The 17,271-nt window shown below is 42.4% G+C and overlaps 1 protein-coding gene across 1 annotated transcript; it reads left to right on the plus strand.

Moving 5' to 3' along the window:
• The first annotated feature begins 89 nt into the window (after positions 1 to 89).
• On the plus strand, positions 90 to 9,546 carry eif2ak2 (eukaryotic translation initiation factor 2-alpha kinase 2). Its single transcript, XM_053875838.1, has 21 exons — positions 90 to 166; positions 244 to 374; positions 444 to 554; positions 2,087 to 2,213; positions 2,282 to 2,430; positions 2,495 to 2,621; positions 3,433 to 3,491; positions 3,561 to 3,710; positions 3,797 to 3,929; positions 5,077 to 5,138; positions 5,219 to 5,303; positions 5,377 to 5,408; positions 5,481 to 5,529; positions 5,598 to 5,650; positions 6,283 to 6,402; positions 6,533 to 6,661; positions 6,730 to 6,943; positions 7,012 to 7,155; positions 7,491 to 7,592; positions 7,677 to 7,739; positions 8,177 to 9,546. The coding sequence occupies exons 3-21, from the start codon at positions 448 to 450 to the stop codon at positions 8,312 to 8,314; spliced, it is 2,043 nt and encodes a 680-aa protein (XP_053731813.1). The 5' UTR covers positions 90 to 166; positions 244 to 374; positions 444 to 447; the 3' UTR covers positions 8,315 to 9,546.
• Positions 9,547 to 17,271: the final 7,725 nt, after the last annotated feature.

The following is a 17,271-nucleotide window of genomic DNA, read 5'->3' on the forward strand; positions in this document are numbered from 1 at the left end:
AGCATTCGCACAACAGAATTAAGACATTAGGTGCGGGGTCATCTTTGTAGGACCGTCGAAGAACGCACTGACCAATCGTGTGATTCTTGGGGAAAAGAGGGAAAAGGGGAAAAAACCGCAGAGGACGCACAGAGTTCACCTGGAAGAGTCAGGGTCTCGACTTGCTGTACGTCCCAATGGCAGTTGTTGGAGAGAAATACAGTGCGTGTCATGTGGCTTGAGAGTGCTGTTTTGTCGTTTCAGTGTTTTGGCGTGACCGATACAGCAGCGTCAAGTCAAATATCTGCTTGCCAAGTGCGACAGCACGGAAGTTGAGAGTCGGGATTCAGCGGAAAACGAAAGTCATCGCTGAAAACGAAACTAAAGCTTGGAGGGTGACTCAGGTTTTTCAATAGTGGGAGTCCCAGTCGACTCGCCATATTCACTCTTGACTTCACCAACAGCAGGATGGACTCGAACAACTACGTCGCCCAACTGAACCTGTACATGCAGAGTGAACGTGCCGTGGTCACCTATGAGGACGTGGACGCGAAGGGACCAGATCACATCAAGACGTGAGTTGCCTCGAGTGTATGGCTGTGTCACGACGTGGGATTCACAGATCACAAGGGTGAAAGCAACGGGCGTCATCAGCCCCCTCTCAACGGACAGATAGTGGCTGTAACAGGGAACGTTATTACTTAATTATTAACTCATCTGACATGTACGTATTACAGGCGTACTTCAATTACAGTTTGCTTTTGACGTGTTTCACCATCTACTCATGTGTTCGTTCCTCGGTATGTTCTATTAACTGTGTACAAAAACCTACAGTATGTAATAAGCTTCTCGTAGTTGGTGTGATTTTAATTTGAAGTCCGTTTTACCGGAACAGGAAGTGAACACGAGAGAACAGCTGGAAAAGAATAAAAACACATTCTTATTAGTGCTGTCAGTCGATAAAAAAATGGAATTAATGACAGGATTTTGTTATGAATTAATCGTATTTTTATGTCATATCTGCTAAAGTCTCCTGATAGAGAATTTGAGTTCTAGGATATAAAAAAAAATGTAGTCAATTGAATACAGTAAGAAGAGGAGATTTGAAATCATTTTTTTATTTATTGGTGAACTGTGCTTCATAAATGAAATCCAAAAGTAAAGGTCAAGCACATCCACAAACCAGTTAGGCCAGGTGCATTATTCAGAAATGTAAAACAAATACAGCAATACTGTGAAAAAAATGAAATAAAGCTCTGTCTTCAAAAATGTAAAACAAACAGTAATACAGTTAAATAAATAAAATAAGGCTGTTTTCAAAAATGTAAAACAAATACAGCGATTCAGTTCAATAAATAAAATTCTGAAATAAAATAAGGCTGTCTCAAATAGGTACTAAAGCTCAATATAGCAATTCAAAAATGAATAATAGAAATATAACACGCCTCTAAATGAGGCAAAATGAAGAACCGTTGACACTCAGAATTAATTGCGTTAATTTGTTATTTAAAGTGTTAAATTGCGGCGTAATTAATTAATTGAATTAACGCGTTAAAATTACAGCACTAATTCTCATTATTATCATTATTACAGAGCGCTGGAATTATTATTATTATTATTATTATTATTATTATTATTATTATTATTATTATTATTATTATTATTATTATTATCAGTCCTGAAGAAGACTGCTATCCTCAATAGTTCAGCTCAGATATCGCTTGGTTTCCTTTCATGGCGGGTTACATGGGATTTGCTGATTGCTTAATTCATTTTAAGTTTTTCCACGATGAGTGTGACGCTTGTGTGAGTCAACAGGAATCTGCGTTGACTCTTGTTATTAAGTAAGGTGCGTCCCTATGTTCCTGAGTTCCTCATACCAAGCTCATCACTCTATTATTATTTGGTGAATTACGGAGAGTTAATTTAGAGAGTATTTGAAATGAATTCAAAGTATATCTCTGAAATGTATATTTCAGCTATGTCCATTTTCAATTGTGTTTGCCAGTGCTGTCATGTCTTATGCAGTACTTTCCTGTAAAGATCCATTTGAGTTCAAGCAACCCCATCTATTCTCACACTTTTAATTCGGTGATGTCTTCAACAGCTTTGTCATGAGAGTGACTGTAAACGGAGTTCCATGCCCTGATGGTGTGGGAAAGAACAAGAAAGAAGCCAAACAAAACGCAGCTAAAAATGCCCTGGAGATGTTGCGGCAGGAGTCTGAGGATTCGGTGAGATTCCTGACTGTAACTGAAGTTGTCTGTGATCTAATCTGCTCTTCATGTTTACGTTTCTGTAGAGAACGAACGTGTCAGAGGCATCAGTTACTTCTGTCGATCACACCCCTACCAAGGACTACGTATCCTTGCTCAATGTGTATGGACAGGACCGCAGGCTGTCTGTGAATCCCATTCAGTCAACACGCCCGGACCCAAATGTCCCGGCGCCGTGAGTGTGCATGAGTAAAAACATGATAGTAGATGTCTCACTGACATAATGTGTGCCATGTTAGATTTTGCTGCAGGTATAAAGTCGGAGACACGGAGTACCTGGAAGCCAGAGGGATGACTAAAAAGGAGGCAAAACAAGCGGCAGCCAAAATAGCTTTCGACATGCTCAGTTCGCCCAACAGAACAATGGTAAGTCTAGTTATAGGAATCTCATGGCGGGCCACACACAGAGACCCGGCCAAGGTTGGTCATTTGAGCCGGATCTCTGAGCCTCAGAATGAAGTCATGTTTTTGTGTTCTTGACCGGCAGTTTCCACAGGTCCTTCGGTGCAGTGGCGCTTAAGACCGTCCGCCGAGTGACACCGCCACATACACACTAGAACTAACAGCAACTAAAATAGCTGCTATTTGAAGTGAACTATTGGAGTTGGCTGATGTTTAAGAGCTGATTTCTCGGTCGTGTTTGGTCCTAAATGGGCACATGCACTGAGCCAGTTGGGGCGGCGGAGTTACGCACAGGAGAGAGAATCGTAGCAGCGCAGGTTTCAGACTAGAATACACAGAGACTACTCACTAGTCAGGTGAGGAAATTAACTGTGCTGTCAGTGAAAGAATATCTATAATATATATGTATATAATTCAAAAACAATTGAATGCTTTTATTTTTTAAATAAAAAAACATATAAAATCTCACACATGTTCCATTCCTCAGTGTGAATAACACAAATATTTTAAATGTTTTAACACTATTATAAACGATGACAGGCACAGCCGACGACGGGTCGCTCACAGGGGTCCGGGTGACCGCTCAGAGAGTTTGTGGGTTTGCTCAGACACATGAAAAATCAGAGGGATCCATGTTTCTTTCTGTGTTTGGGACTGCGTGGTGCAACCCAGGAGCACCTCTCCAAAGTGACTCACCGAGCAAACGTGTTATTTTCCATTGTACAGTATAACGTAATTGTCTCAGCTAAACTCCTACTAAACCTTTGCTTTCAAGTCCTGCGAGGCAGCAGGTCGAGCAAGTCCACAGTCTGTGGGAGATGTGTCTGAGATCCAGTGAGTACCAAATGAGCACCTGTAACTGTTTACACTCCAGGTTCTAATGCGTGGTGTGTGTCGCACTAGGGGCCGTTTGATGAATCTGAGCATAGCGTCTGAGGATGAGAGCTTTGTCGGCACGAATTACATTGGAAAGCTCAATGAGTACTGTCAGAGAAAGAGGCTTCACTTCAAGATCACCGAGGAGCAGAGAGGAGGTCTGCCTCATCAGCTTAGGTACTGAACCACATCAGCGTCAGAGCTAGACATGTTTGGAGCAACTCACCCATGAAAAAAAGATGTCTCTGTCCCTGCTTGTACAGATTTTGCTACAAAGTGGTAATCGGTGACAAAGAGTACCTGCCAGGTGAAGGAGGGAACATTAAAGAGGCCAAACAAAACGCAGCGCAACAAGCGTGGAATGCCATTAGTGAGCAGTCAGACTTAGACAGCAAGGTACCACCATGTTTCCTCTTCTCCACTTCCAGCTGTTTGACTCTATCTCTCTGACTGCAGTGATCCCAACCCTCTTACTCATGTCTCTTTGAGACTTCATTTAGGGAATCCATGACAATTTTACATAAAATCCAGCCAGGCCTTCCAGTTTTCAACCAGCAGCTTTTGACCAATATAGACGGGATCAAGTAAGTCCCATCTTGACTGATGAGTCATGTCCAATGAAAATCAATCCTAAAAATAGGGAGTCATCACTTGTGACCTCTTTTGTTTTTTTTTGTTTTTTTTTCAAAAACATTCAAATTCAGTTTTTAGTACATCTTAGACATAAACATTGCTGGGGAAGTCTATTAATCTATTGCCAATGCAGTCCATCAAGTGTGTCTTATCTATACATTCATGGCAGTGAGTGGATTGTTTTATTATATGTCAATTTATTATTATTATTATTTTGGCTATTCCCTTCCCTTCCCCACTTTTAATTTGGTCTAATTTATAAGTTAAATCAGTGATTATTAACCAAAGGGCCCGGGCACATGTTCGAGTCGCGAGCGCCCCCTAGAAGGCCACTAAAAGTTTTTTGTTTTACACCTTTGGGCCGCAAGAGGTTCAGCTTTAATACATGAGCCAAGTTTGGTGGCAGTAGTGTGTCACTGAATTGACTTGACAGCTGCGAATCTGTGATAGTTACCAACTATGGAGAAGTTTTGGAAAAGAAAAAATGATAAAGACATGAAAGCACCTGGTCCAATACTTTCATTTACACTCTACTTATATCATCTTTGGAGTTTAAATAAAAGATATGATTTTTATTTTCTGGTATTTAGACATTGTTTTATTATATTTATTTTATTTAGAATTTTTAGGCAGTTTTTCCCATTTTCTCAACAGTTTGTATCAAGTGTATTTTTTTTTCTTTAGTAAATTTGGTGCTACTGCCTGTTGGTCTTTTCTCTGACAAATATCTTTGCAATGATCACATGGTTTCATGTCATTTCACAAGATTTTGGTTTGTGTAAGTCGCGTAAATCACAGATGAAATCAAGAGTAATGAAAATGATTCAGTTGTATTACTTGAAAGGGTAAGAACCCCTGGGTTCAATGATGTATGACATGCTTTTAGTCAATGAAATCATCTTCATTTTAGACATCCTGGACGTCATCTGATGTTGGGTCACCGTGCGGCTCCTCCACCCCAGTGAGATCAGGGTAACTTAACCTTCATGCTGTAATGTTTCGCAACACAATGCAGATACACCTGATAATGGCAAAACTGTTTGTGACGTCAGGGATACAAGTGAGCCAGAACACCCTGCCATGATGTCAACTTCAGGCAGTTTTATCGTGTTTAAAGATTCGGCATCTTCTCCACAGGTAGGAATCACTTTACTCTTCCACTTTACATCGAAGGGAAATGACGACTTCTAATAATACTTCTGATTTTCAGATTAAAGCTCCTGACGTGAAGCCCAAAAGAATGTACGAACTTCCATCGACTCATATATTTTCTTGATATCAGTCACCGTTACTGACGTTTCCCTTTCTCCCCAGACTGGCTGCAAACTTCAAAAACGCTGTTCCAAAAGAAGCGACAAAGGAGGTACAATGCAGTCATTTCAAATAGTTCATTGGCTTAACTGAGTTTTCGTTTGTTTTTTACATTGTTAGAGGCCTGACTTGAGAGGAAAAGCCTCCAACGACAACAAGCAAGTCATCTCAAGGTTGGTCAATATATATATATATATATATATATATATATATATATATATATATATATTTATATTACTGTTTATATAGAGTTTGGAGTTGAAATATAAAAATACATTAGTCATGGCCAAAATGGTTTTTTTTAAATTTTGTGTCCAGAAATAGAAATACAATTTTCAAATTGTGAGGTGCTTCTTAAATATTGAACAATATCCTCAACGTATAATGATATCTGATGTTCAGTCTTATGAAAATAACTGCTTTAATTGTTGTCTGTTGTCGGTTTAATATTTTAACCATCTGAATAAATTCTTTTTCACAATCAAATCTGTATAGCGTTGCCAAAGATCATCCCACTCAAGCATGTCAAATGCTTTTTCCGCATCCAGGGAAAAGACGGAACATCTAAAGTTGGTCAATATGTTGCACCAAAAATTTGGCCACCGAAGGTTTTTGGCCGGATTAAGTTTCAGTTTTCAACTGTTATGGAATCAATAATTTTTCCATCACACAACTCAGAGAGACTGTTTGAGCACTGAAACAATATGGGCTAAACACACCAGACACCAAGAGTTTTTTGTGTTTGTTTCACTGATAATGTTATTGTAATGTATCTTTTTTTTCAATTTCTACTTTCCCTCTTCAGCTTTATGTCTGACTTTGACTCAATTGAACGCATCGGCAAAGGGGCATTTGGCCGTGTGTACAGAGCCAGAGAGAAGCTGGTGGACAGGAAATTTGCCATAAAGATTGTGAAGTTCAAAGAGTGAGTTTAAGTTTTATGTTTTCAACCAAAGAAATAGTTCTGCCACACTTGTACTAGAGAGAGACAGGAGAAGCCATTGTCTGTATTTGAATCGACTTATGTGTATTTACTTATCTTTTCCTTTTCATAGTAAAAAAACTTTAATTGAGGTAAAGGCACTTATAGATCTCAGCCACAAAAACATTGTGAGATACTACAATTGCTGGATTGAAGATTCACTCTACCACTTGGACGCTCCATCATCCAGCTGCTCTTCCACGTGAGTCTAGTCTTTCTCAATTCATGTCATGTACATGCTCCATGCTCCAGAATGGCTTCCTCTTCCAGGTCCACTGACACCACACCGAAGTACCTTTACATCAAGATGGAACTGTGTAGCGACAGGACTCTGCGCAAGTGGATCGAAGAGAAAAATGCTAAGAACGTGAAGAAGCCATTCGAAGATCCCAGCAGACGAGAAGAGAGTCTGTCCATTGCTCAGCAAATAATCAGAGGTGTGGAATATTTCCACTCCAAACAGTTCATTCACAGAGACCTGAAGGTGGGTGGCTTTGCTGGTACGACGTCGTTTAGGACATGTTCGCGTTGACTCTTGTTTGTCTCCTGCAGCCAGCAAATATCATGTTCGGGCAGGAAGACCGAGTTAAGATCGGGGACTTTGGTCTGGTCACAGAGGAGATCGATGATGACAGTGAAAATGAGCGGGAGAGAGCCATGTTCAAAGGAACACCAATTTACATGGCCCCTGAGCAGGTAGAATGCTTGAGGTTTTTTTACTTTCCAAAGTAAGGAAGCATCATTGGAACTTTAGGGTTAGGTGTCTGAGGTATCAAGAGGTGGAGACAAGACTTGTCCTAACTATTGCCTGCGTTGAACAAAGACTCTGAGTCCAGGAATACAGTCAATGGAAGAGGATGGCGTGGATTTTTGAGCATGTTGCTTCAAAGGATTCACTTCAAATTGTGTGTTTCTGAAGGGTCATGCATTGCACTCAAATAATGTCATTCACTAAACAGCTGTGATGAGTCGATCCCAGTGATCCAACTGAAACTCTGCACCCTGCCTTATATTGGTCTTGTTTATCACAGGTCAGCGCGTACGTCTGTGAACGGAAAGCGGATATTTTCTCCTTGGGTCTGATTTATTTTGAACTCTTCTGGAGCATCTACACTGGACAAGAAAGAGATAAAGTGGGTTTGGTTGTGTCATGGTATATTGGGTGAAACCTTGTTACGGACATGTACTTATTATCGCCTGCCTTGCTTGCAACACAGATTTGGAATGATGTCAGAAGGCAGAAATTTCCACCAGGATTCTCTAAGTTTTTTCCTACTGAGGTATAGTATTGCTTTTTTTCCCCCCAATCACACGCAAATAAAAGTTGCCACTTTTTACCGTTTGTTTTGTTTGTTTGTTTTTGGATGGCAGACTGTCAGGCAGGAAATGATCTACTGGCAGGAAAGATTCAGATAAAGGTTCCCTCTTCTATTGAGCACACAATGGTGGGCGGGTAGGTAGGGCCCCCAGAAGTGTTGCGGAACCACATGTTGGTGTATGCACCAATGGTCAGATGTCCAGGTGTCAGACATGTGGATGTCGATAATCCACTTGCAGGTAGAGAGTGCAGACTCACAGAAACCAGTGGCAGGGTCAGAAGACAAGGTCAGGTGCCAGGGACTTTGATCCAGTGGCAAAATTTAGCGCCTACAGTCAGGAGATCCAACATTGCAGGGTCTGACTATATCATGATTCCATCCATGCTTCTTTGTTGCAGAGCAAAATCATCAGTCTGATGTTGTCTCAAACACCAGTGGACCGCCCTGATGCCAGTGAGGTAAAGAAGCGGCTGAAGGAACTGCACAGCGAGCTTTACCCAGAAGAAACTGTGGCAAAAGAAAGAAAAACTTGTTAACCTTTGAGCCAACAACTGAACATCATGTGTCCTAAGAATGGTTGAGTGAGATTTCCATTTTCCATTTTTAACTCTGATTCCGTTCAGCTAGGTTTTTAAAAGATTTTAATGTATTTTATCCAGTAGGTTATCAATGTCTAATGGGTTTTATCAAGTGTATTTTTTTAAAATAATTTTAAAATTATGCTGTCAACGATCACTATGTAAATATCTTTGACCAAAAGTTTCGAAGCCACTGCTAAATATTGATTATTTCGGTAACCAGTGTCACAATGCAGCACCAATCTAAAACCCATCGTTCTAAAGGGGTGAACAACAACGTTTCACCTTTATACAGATGGTGTTCTGGTTTTATGTCAAGTCTTTTGTGTTCACTTTTCAAGATCAGGTCATGTCAGCACAGTGGTATAGTGGTTAAACATGGTCTGCGGTTGTGAGGCCGGTTGGATGCACTGCCATAATCTCTGAAAGCCCTTTGGAGACGGCTTATGGTGGAGAAAGGAACATTCAATGCAGGAGCAACAAACCTGGGTGACATTCGTGCTGTCAGCATGCTAAAATTGCATACTCCCTCAATGCTTGGGACATTTTGCTATGAGACAAAACTGCACATTTCAATGTAGCCTTTTATTGTGGACAGTCTGAGCCTCTGTGAGGTGGGATGGATCATCTCAGCAAAGCACAAGTGCTCACTGTCAAACATTTAGACAGATTTGTGAACAATGTTTGAGAGAAAATTGTGTATCTGGAATGAATTTTAGATCTTTAAGTCCATTTTTTAATGGGATCAAAAAACAAAAGTATTTTAGACTCGACTGGAAGGAGCCACCTTTACTTCACTCTGGCCTTCTTAGTGAGCTTCGTGATGGAGTTACTGTACCTGTTGGAAAACCTGATCAGGTGACTCCATCATGAAGCTCATCGCCAGAATGCCAAGAATGAGCAAAGCAGTCATCAAAGCAAAGGGTGGCTGTATTGAAGAATCTAAAATATAAAACATGTTTTGAGTCGTAACTCACTTCTTCGTTTACTAAACAATTCCATATGTATTCATTCACAGCTTTGATGCCTTCAGTGATCATCTATATACTCTATGAGGGTATTTGTGTTTTACTGCTGCCTTTTTCTTTTTCTTTTTTTAAATCAGCTGTGTCATATCAGACGATTCGGGGTAACAGTGTCATACAATTCCGTTCAAACCGAATTTACCCTGTTCAGTGCTACAATAAAGTCTGTTTTAATTCTCGACATTGTTGTGTGTTTTTTGAAAAAGTGTTCTTTTTATTCAAATTAATGAAATGAAAACCAAGTGAAGCAAAACAACAGACGAATTCATGTCAAACTTGTTTCTCACGGTGGAGCTTGTGTGCCTATGTGCGTTACCTCGGCAGGGGGCGCTGTGGGTCTATGAGAGAGAGGGTTGTGAGAGGGCAAGAACCCAGAGAACTGGGTGACATTTAACCATGCCTCCAGACCTGGCTGGATGATTAGCATCTCTGTGGAAAAACAGCAGCCGACACGCAGGATCTCACACTGTCAACTGGCCATGCAGCTCACAAACCCCAGTAAACTGCTCAAATCACATCCAGCAGCTCTATTTATCTGCCACCACCTGCTTTATAGACACCAAAACAGCAGCTCCTGTTCTTCTAGAACCCCATTAAACTTAAGCAAAATGCAAAATACTGTTGGAGCCGTGCGACTAATGTTAGATGTAAGATGAAGATACTAAGTAAGATGAAGAGTTTTAGAGTCGATTTGGCTCTCCTGACCCGAAAACACAAACGTTTGGAAACTTGAGTTACAGCATCATAAGTTTCAGAATATTTTTACTCATCAATGATCGACAAGCCAAAGGAAACAGGACTAGATTTACTTGATACATATTGCGGAATATTACTTGTCACTCCTGAAACAAGACTTCAAAAAATAGTTAAATGAAGAAACATAAACATTTGCTTCCATAACTCATGTGTTGAGCAGTGAAGAGCAGACTACTGTACCTTCAATAACATCAGTGAATAGAATGAAAACCTTGAAGTAAGTGGTGTGGTGGAAATCATCCCACTGTATGATTATTATAAGCAGCACTTGCTTTAAGAAAAAAGCTAAGACAGAAGGGCAAAGACTTTTGAAGGATTTAGGGTTGAGATCATAAACCTATTTTGGGTATAGAAAAACTATTTAATGGGGAGCTACCAGTGTGAGAACTAGATTTCTTATATTGACTCTCATGAGGAAGACATTGAGGAGAGAGATGAAGGAGAGAGAAGAATGTTGAATGGGTGGAGATGACTGTCAGGGGTGATCTGTGATGTAGTGAGTAGAGGCAAAGATGGGAGTGAAGCAGATGATTTACATATGTGGTTGATGAACAAGTGAAATGAGTTGGTGATAGAGTCTCTGAAGGGTCTGCTTGACCCTGAGACAGCACCCTCTGTCATGTTGATGTTCCAGCTTTGACCTACTTTTATCGTATGGCTCAACAGACTTGGGAAGAGTCTTTTGTTGCTGGTAAGCAATGACCTCTTGGGTGCAAGTAGCACAGGTCAAATCTAGAAATGAACGGCTCATGAGGAGAAGTTCAGAGTCAACGCTCGGGAGGCGAGATGGTTTGGACATGTGGGGAAGAGGATGGAAGGGCTTGGTGGATTTGGTTAAAGAGGACATGAAGAGGGAGGTAGAGAACTTGCTGTGGCAACAGCTGATGGAAATAAGGAAAAGAGGGGAATGAACATCAAGAGTCACAGCTGGAGTTTGACTTGGAGAAAACTTGGTTGGGAAAGTTTGTTGCTGCAAAGCAGAAGAAGAGAAAGAAAAAAAAAAGAAGCACCATCCCGATTCAAGTTTGATCGTTTCTTCATTAGCTGTAACATTCCGCCGTGACATTTTCTGCACTTAGAATCTTGTACTAATTTCCACTGAATGTGCGACTCCAGTCTGCCTCCAATCTTCACAGGACGTCTCGCCTGTGTGAGCAGCGTTATTGGATGTATTGAGGTCACTTCCTCGGAGAGGGCTGTGGTCGCTGAAGCGTCGCTCTGGTCAGGTGCACGTCGCCGCGGGGTGAAAAAGACGCGAGGAGTCCAAACTCCCTCTGATCCTGGTGGTCACAATCCGGCGTTGGCAGCGTGTTCGCAGCGGCTCGCTCTGCTCTTCGACTAAGAACGTCAAAATCACAGTGACAGCCGTGGACACACAGAAACTGTCAGACAGCATGTTCATCTTCTCTGCCAGGACATGTACCTCTCAAGTTTTTGAAGTGAAGTTAAAGCCCACTTAACCTCTGGTGGACTCCGTTAACTGGAGCATGACCGCATGCTGTGCTCTGCCTGAGGCCCCTAATGGCTTTTTCTCTGGACTTTCCATCCCACCAGAGCAACATCCTGCCACTTTCCTTTCCAGTCAAAGATGCTGTCATAGTTTCTTAAACGCACATTTTCCCATCTCCTCCACTATTTTCCGAGTCGTTATCTTCTATTATTTAAGTGTTTTTGGAGGTGGCGCTGGCCAGATTTTTAGATGACACACGTTTCCATGAGGAGATTGCTTCCACGCTTGCTGTTGAGTCACTCTGCAAAGTTAGATATTTACTTTGTCACTTGCTTTTATTTAGCGCGACAGGTGAGCCACAGGGGTAATAGCTACCACAAGGTGTGTAGTTGTTGCACCTGCAGGATCTAACCTCCATTACTCCTTCAAAACATCATACACACGACTCCTCTGGGAGCCAACCTGTCACTGGAAATAGCATCATTTTCTTGAAATAAGCTGCTGTTGTTTGTCACTGTGGGATATAATTTCTCCGGCTCCTGACACCAGAGCTCCGTTTCGCTGTCACATTGGGTGTAATCCAGACAAGTAAATGTTTATTTGTGTCCAACTCTTCTCCTATGGAGTCAAGATAGAACGATCAGCCGTAACATGATACATATTGACAGGTGAATCGGGCGCTGAAGTGAACACTGTGCGCTTATATTCAACTGGTTCAGAGAGATTAGCACAGTGGCGGCGGGGCCAGCGAGGCCTTCTCTGCTGGCCTCACATAACCCGAAATCATGAGCACATTTATGACAAAAGTGAAGTGATTTTTAATGTATTTTCTCCAAATATATCATATATATATCGTGTATATAATAATCATACTCATGTCATAGTATATATCCCAGTGTTGTTTTTCCAGGTTAGAGTTTTCATCCAATCAGAATTCAGCTTGCTTGTGTCATGTCCAAGGCCTTCAGCAGCAACAGTGCAGGAGCAGGTGCCTCAGAGTGTACGGACACATATAGTTGATAGATAGTTGATAGATAGTCAGTCAAGTCACGAGCTGGGGACAGCAGCCTCACGACTTACTACGCGTCCTGTGATTGGATACTCACAGCGTCATTTCAGGACTAACCGCTCCCCCTTTCTCGCCTGTGGCTTAAACATATGAGGATATTTATGGGCAAACTAGCTTCAGAGCAATGAAACCACAGATGTTTGGTGACATTCCAGCGTGTATCACACTGTTCTACTCCCCTGCATTATCCCGGCATCTACACCGGTGAGATCACCAGGCGGAGAAAGTTCGCCACTTCCAGTCAGGCGGCCATGGCAGGCTTAGCGCTAGGTGAGTGCAAACGTTTGAGATATTTATTTTGTTCACGTTTAACATGTTAATGGTGGGGCGCACTGGCGCAGAAGTGTGATTCGACTCTGACATGTTTCTTGTGCCGCTGTCGGCAAACTGTGGCCGTCTGGTTGGAGTCTTTCTGATACAAAACTGCGTTGTCTTGAGCAGAGGTCCGCCAGCTGAGGAGAAAAAAAGGACATCGCCTAAGACGCAGACCCACCCGAGACAGAACCCGAAGCATATATATATACTGAAACAAATATAGCAGAGAGAAGAAGATCGGAAAAAGTTTTGGGTGAGCAGATGTTTTTGACACGAGAGGATGAGAGACTGTGACAGAAGTGGACAGCAATCGAGATACTTGTTTGGCGAAAAGGTGACTGGTTGGAACAAATTCCTGCACCAACTGCGGCGCTTCAAGCACCGCTTTGAGACACCTGGACTAAAGATTGACTGGGGTGGGTTTGCTGTAGCCTAAAGGCGAAGCTGAGGGCACCTTCACCAAGTGGTCATCAGTCACTTCCTTGAGCTGAAGTTTTGACCTCTCCGTGTGACAATGAAAAACATTTTTTTTTACACAGCAGAAATTCTAATGAAGTTTCTTGACCTGTGTTGTGTGGGCAGCAAGTGGCAGCAGTGAGCGACAGTTGGTGCTGGGTAATTTACAAGACACAATACTTCTCGAGCTGTCAACACTGTGAAGCCAGGCCCATGATGCCGTTTGTCACTCTGCCCATACAGTTGCAGAACCAACCCGCAGCTCTTAGGGTCAAGGGCACGTTGGCAGACTCCCCCCTGGTTAAATCTTTAATAAGTCAGCGAGTCAGCACCATCTGGAGTTCAGCAGTTCAGAGGCGAGCAGCGGGGGATGCGGGTTTGAAAGCGGCTGCCACCGGCTCCTTTTGCTAAAATGACACCTCCTGACAGGCCAGCTGTTGTGCCAAGTCTGTGCCCACATGAAAGACGCGTGCAAACGTGATGCAATCGTTGGTGTCAGCGCGGATTTCCCAGGAGGGAGAGAGAAAATATCAGCACAACACCAGCTTCCGTGATGAAACACTTGATGTCGGTTGATGCAAAATCAGAGCCCACCACATTTAAGTCGCCCCCAAACCAGAGGCTTCTTCATGATCACTGATGACACTGGGCACAGCTCCAGCACGTTGGATTCGTCTCTTTTGAAAACTGAGCTTTTTAGTTACAGTTATCTTATATCTGGGGGGAAAAAACATAGGCAGTAAGCTCAGCTTACTGATAGTGGTAATAAGTAGTGGTGGTTTAAAAGTTATATTAATATTCAAAATGTAATTTAATTTCACAGTATTAAACAGTTTACTCTCCAGACAACAGGGAACCTTTGTAAGTGCAGGAGTTCCTGGTCCACTGATCACACTGATGCACAAGACACGTTGCAGCTAGGATGAAAACAACAACAACAAACATGGAGGAATCCCTGAACAAAAGCAAACAAAAGCATCTGTTTGCTTCTGTTCAGGGAGGTTTTCACTACACAATGGCCAGGGTTTCCACTGCTCTGAATGTATTTGAAATTCTTATAGAAATATTTTCAAGACATTAAAAGAGCTTTAGTTTAAATACGGTGATATAAATTCTCTCGGAGAAGCTCCAGTGAAACTGCTTGCTTTGATAGACATTTGCACAATCGCACAATTTGTTTTGGTGGAAAACTTCACCAGTCTGCTGAAGAATACGCGTTACAAATGTTAGAAAACACTGTATTCGATCTACAGCCACTATCAGTGGGTTGTGACTCATTAGAAGAAAGCTGGGCTTCACACCTGCCAATATCTGACAGTTACACCTCAGCATGTGATAATGATAAGTGAATGTAATTGCACTTCCTTGTCTATTAGTTTATGTGCCTCCTCACGCTAATGTCGCCAAAGTGTCAGGTGGGTGATAAAAAAATAAAAAATAAAATAAAATGAATCGACAGTTTGTGACTCGCTTTTGTACTATTTGCAGGATTCATGTCGGCCTCTTCCTCTTTGTGTCAGCGGTTATTACAGCAGCACCGATGGGGGCGGGATGGAGGGAGATGAAAGAGCTATGAAACCAGGACATGAACAAAGCCAGAACCAGAGAGAGGAGGCCAAACCTTGAACACCAAGCCATGACAGACAGCCTTTGGGGCTGTTTTATTCATGTGCCAAGAGCTTTTTAGGATTCGTTTAATCTGCTCTGCCTTCCCAAACCACCCACACGCCCCCAGACCCCCATCCGGATGTTGCTCCAGATGATTTTCGTCCAGTTTGGCTTCAGTCAGACCGACCCAGCTTCCGAGACTTTCTCCTATCAGTGGGAGGGAACTACCATCTTGCCAAAGGCAAAGAAGCCTTGCACGTCGAAAGGTATCTTTTAGATCAAACATTATTTTAGAAGCACGTCAACTAGTGTAATTACATCATAATTCCTCTAAGTTTATACAAATTTACAACCGGAGAGGGTGTCCCAGTTCCAACTGTAACAAGGCTGCAGAGTGGTCTACCCACCGTCTGCTGCTGCTCATTGGTGCATCAGGTAATGTTCACTCAAAAAACATGAGTGAAAGTTATTTAAACATATTCAAAGAGCGTTCACAAATTCAAAAGAGCCCTGCTCCTCTGAGGCACTGGAGCTGTTCATTTAATCGTAGTTGCTAAAGAAGGCTTCAGCTGGAGAGAAAGAGGGCTAACTGCACTGTTGCAGAGCGACACAGCATGAAATGGTGCCAAAGATAAGTGTCCCATCCTGTCACCTTGCCTTCAATGACCTTGCTTTCCACAACAGCACCATCACAGTGCGGGGCAGGACAGACGCGGTGTATTTGAGCCGGTGTACGCTGTTGATGATTCTGATGCAACCGTTTGACATCTCATAAATTCTCCATCATCGGGACTGTCACTCCAAGAGTTTGACAGGTTCCGTCAAGCCTTTGAACGCCATCGCTACTTAGGATTTTGCAACGCCACTTTTAATATTCCCTGAAGAAGTTGGTTGGTTGGAGTTCTGGAAGCAAAAGATCCCGTAAGTATCACGAACATGATACTTGGAGGGCGTTGAGTAGACTTTTTCATTTCAAATAACATGTTTTATGAACCGCAAATGTTAGGTCCATACTGTATCAAGTCTCCTCTTCTCGCCTCAACTTTTCCATTTCGCTGGTGGGTTACGTTTGATATCAAAATACATAGGAATCCTTCATGTTTTGATCTCATACATGTGATATTTTCAAAACGGAAAAAAGAAAACAACAAACAAATTGAGTTTTATTTATTTGGCTTTTAAACTAAAATGGATTTTTCCAGCCTCATGAGACTAGTCTGACACATTTTATGCCGATTTTTTTTGTGCATTTCCATACACCGGTGGATTGCCTTTTTGCCTGGATGTGCAACATATTACCATCCGAAAAATGGCTTTCGGAGCCTGCTGCCAATAACAGCATGGGGGGGAAACAGTGGTCAGTAAGGAGACAAGTCTCTCAGTGGCTCTTTCCCAGAACTCAACAGGCTGTGGTCTGAAAAACACCCACCACGCTGAAGCCTTCAAATGTCTTGTTACCATCCACGTCTCTTCTTCTAACAGTCACCCCGAGCTTTGCCATTAACGTTCTTAAGCAGAGAACATTGAAAACCATCATGCACTGCACGTGAGTGACACACGTTGATGCGAGCACATGCGCCGTCTCAGTCGGCGAGTTGTTGACATCACATCCTTTTCTTTGAGATATTTCAAGGACTTCTGCATCTGTGCCCTTCGTGAGCACGGCTTCCTCTCCTATTGTGATTTTCTGACAGCTCTCTCAAGGCGAACAGATGCTTTGCTCTCCTGGGTCGAAATGTGCGATGTTTATTAGTTTTAGTCGAGGGGATTGTCAGACTGACTCATGAGCCTGGAAAGTGAGGGTGTTCTAAAAGCTGAATGGTCGTGCTGCCACAACAAAGTCGGCCTCTTCCACCTTATCTTGATCTCACCTGACCTCTTCATGTTCTCATTCACCACAGTCATGAAGGTCAATGGTCGTCTTTCTCTTCACCAATCTCCAAGAATCCACTTCTGTGTCTTCATCTCTGACTCTTCTTGCTCTGTCATTACTACAGTCCTAGAAAGCTTCCCTTCCACTCTTGCGGCTGCTTACGTCACAGCAGTACATCATGGGAGGAAACCAGAGTACCCAGATTAAATCCACTGAAACACGGAAACTTCACACAGAAAGGCACTAGGTTTCCTCCAAGAATTGCCTTGAGCTGGCCTCCTGACCCGCAGTGAGACTGCCTCACTACCAACAACTTCACCGTGCTTCTAGGAAGTTTCCATATAAAGTAAAGTCACCACCAGC

Source organism: Synchiropus splendidus, chromosome 9 (genome assembly GCF_027744825.2).
Source record: "Synchiropus splendidus isolate RoL2022-P1 chromosome 9, RoL_Sspl_1.0, whole genome shotgun sequence".
NCBI classification, from domain to species: Eukaryota; Metazoa; Chordata; class Actinopteri; order Syngnathiformes; family Callionymidae; genus Synchiropus; species Synchiropus splendidus.

What these genes read in the sequence shown, in the direction of transcription:
- eif2ak2 (XM_053875838.1), top strand. Translation starts at nt 448, where the DNA reads ATGGACTCGAACAACTACGTCGCCCAACTGAACCTGTACATGCAGAGT. An exon ending in GGTCTGCCTCATCAGCTTAG is followed by an intron (nt 3,711 to 3,796) that starts GTACTGAACCAC and finishes CTGCTTGTACAG; the next exon opens with ATTTTGCTACAAAGTGGTAA. An exon ending in GACGTGAAGCCCAAAAGAAT is followed by an intron (nt 5,409 to 5,480) that starts GTACGAACTTCC and finishes CTTTCTCCCCAG; the next exon opens with ACTGGCTGCAAACTTCAAAA.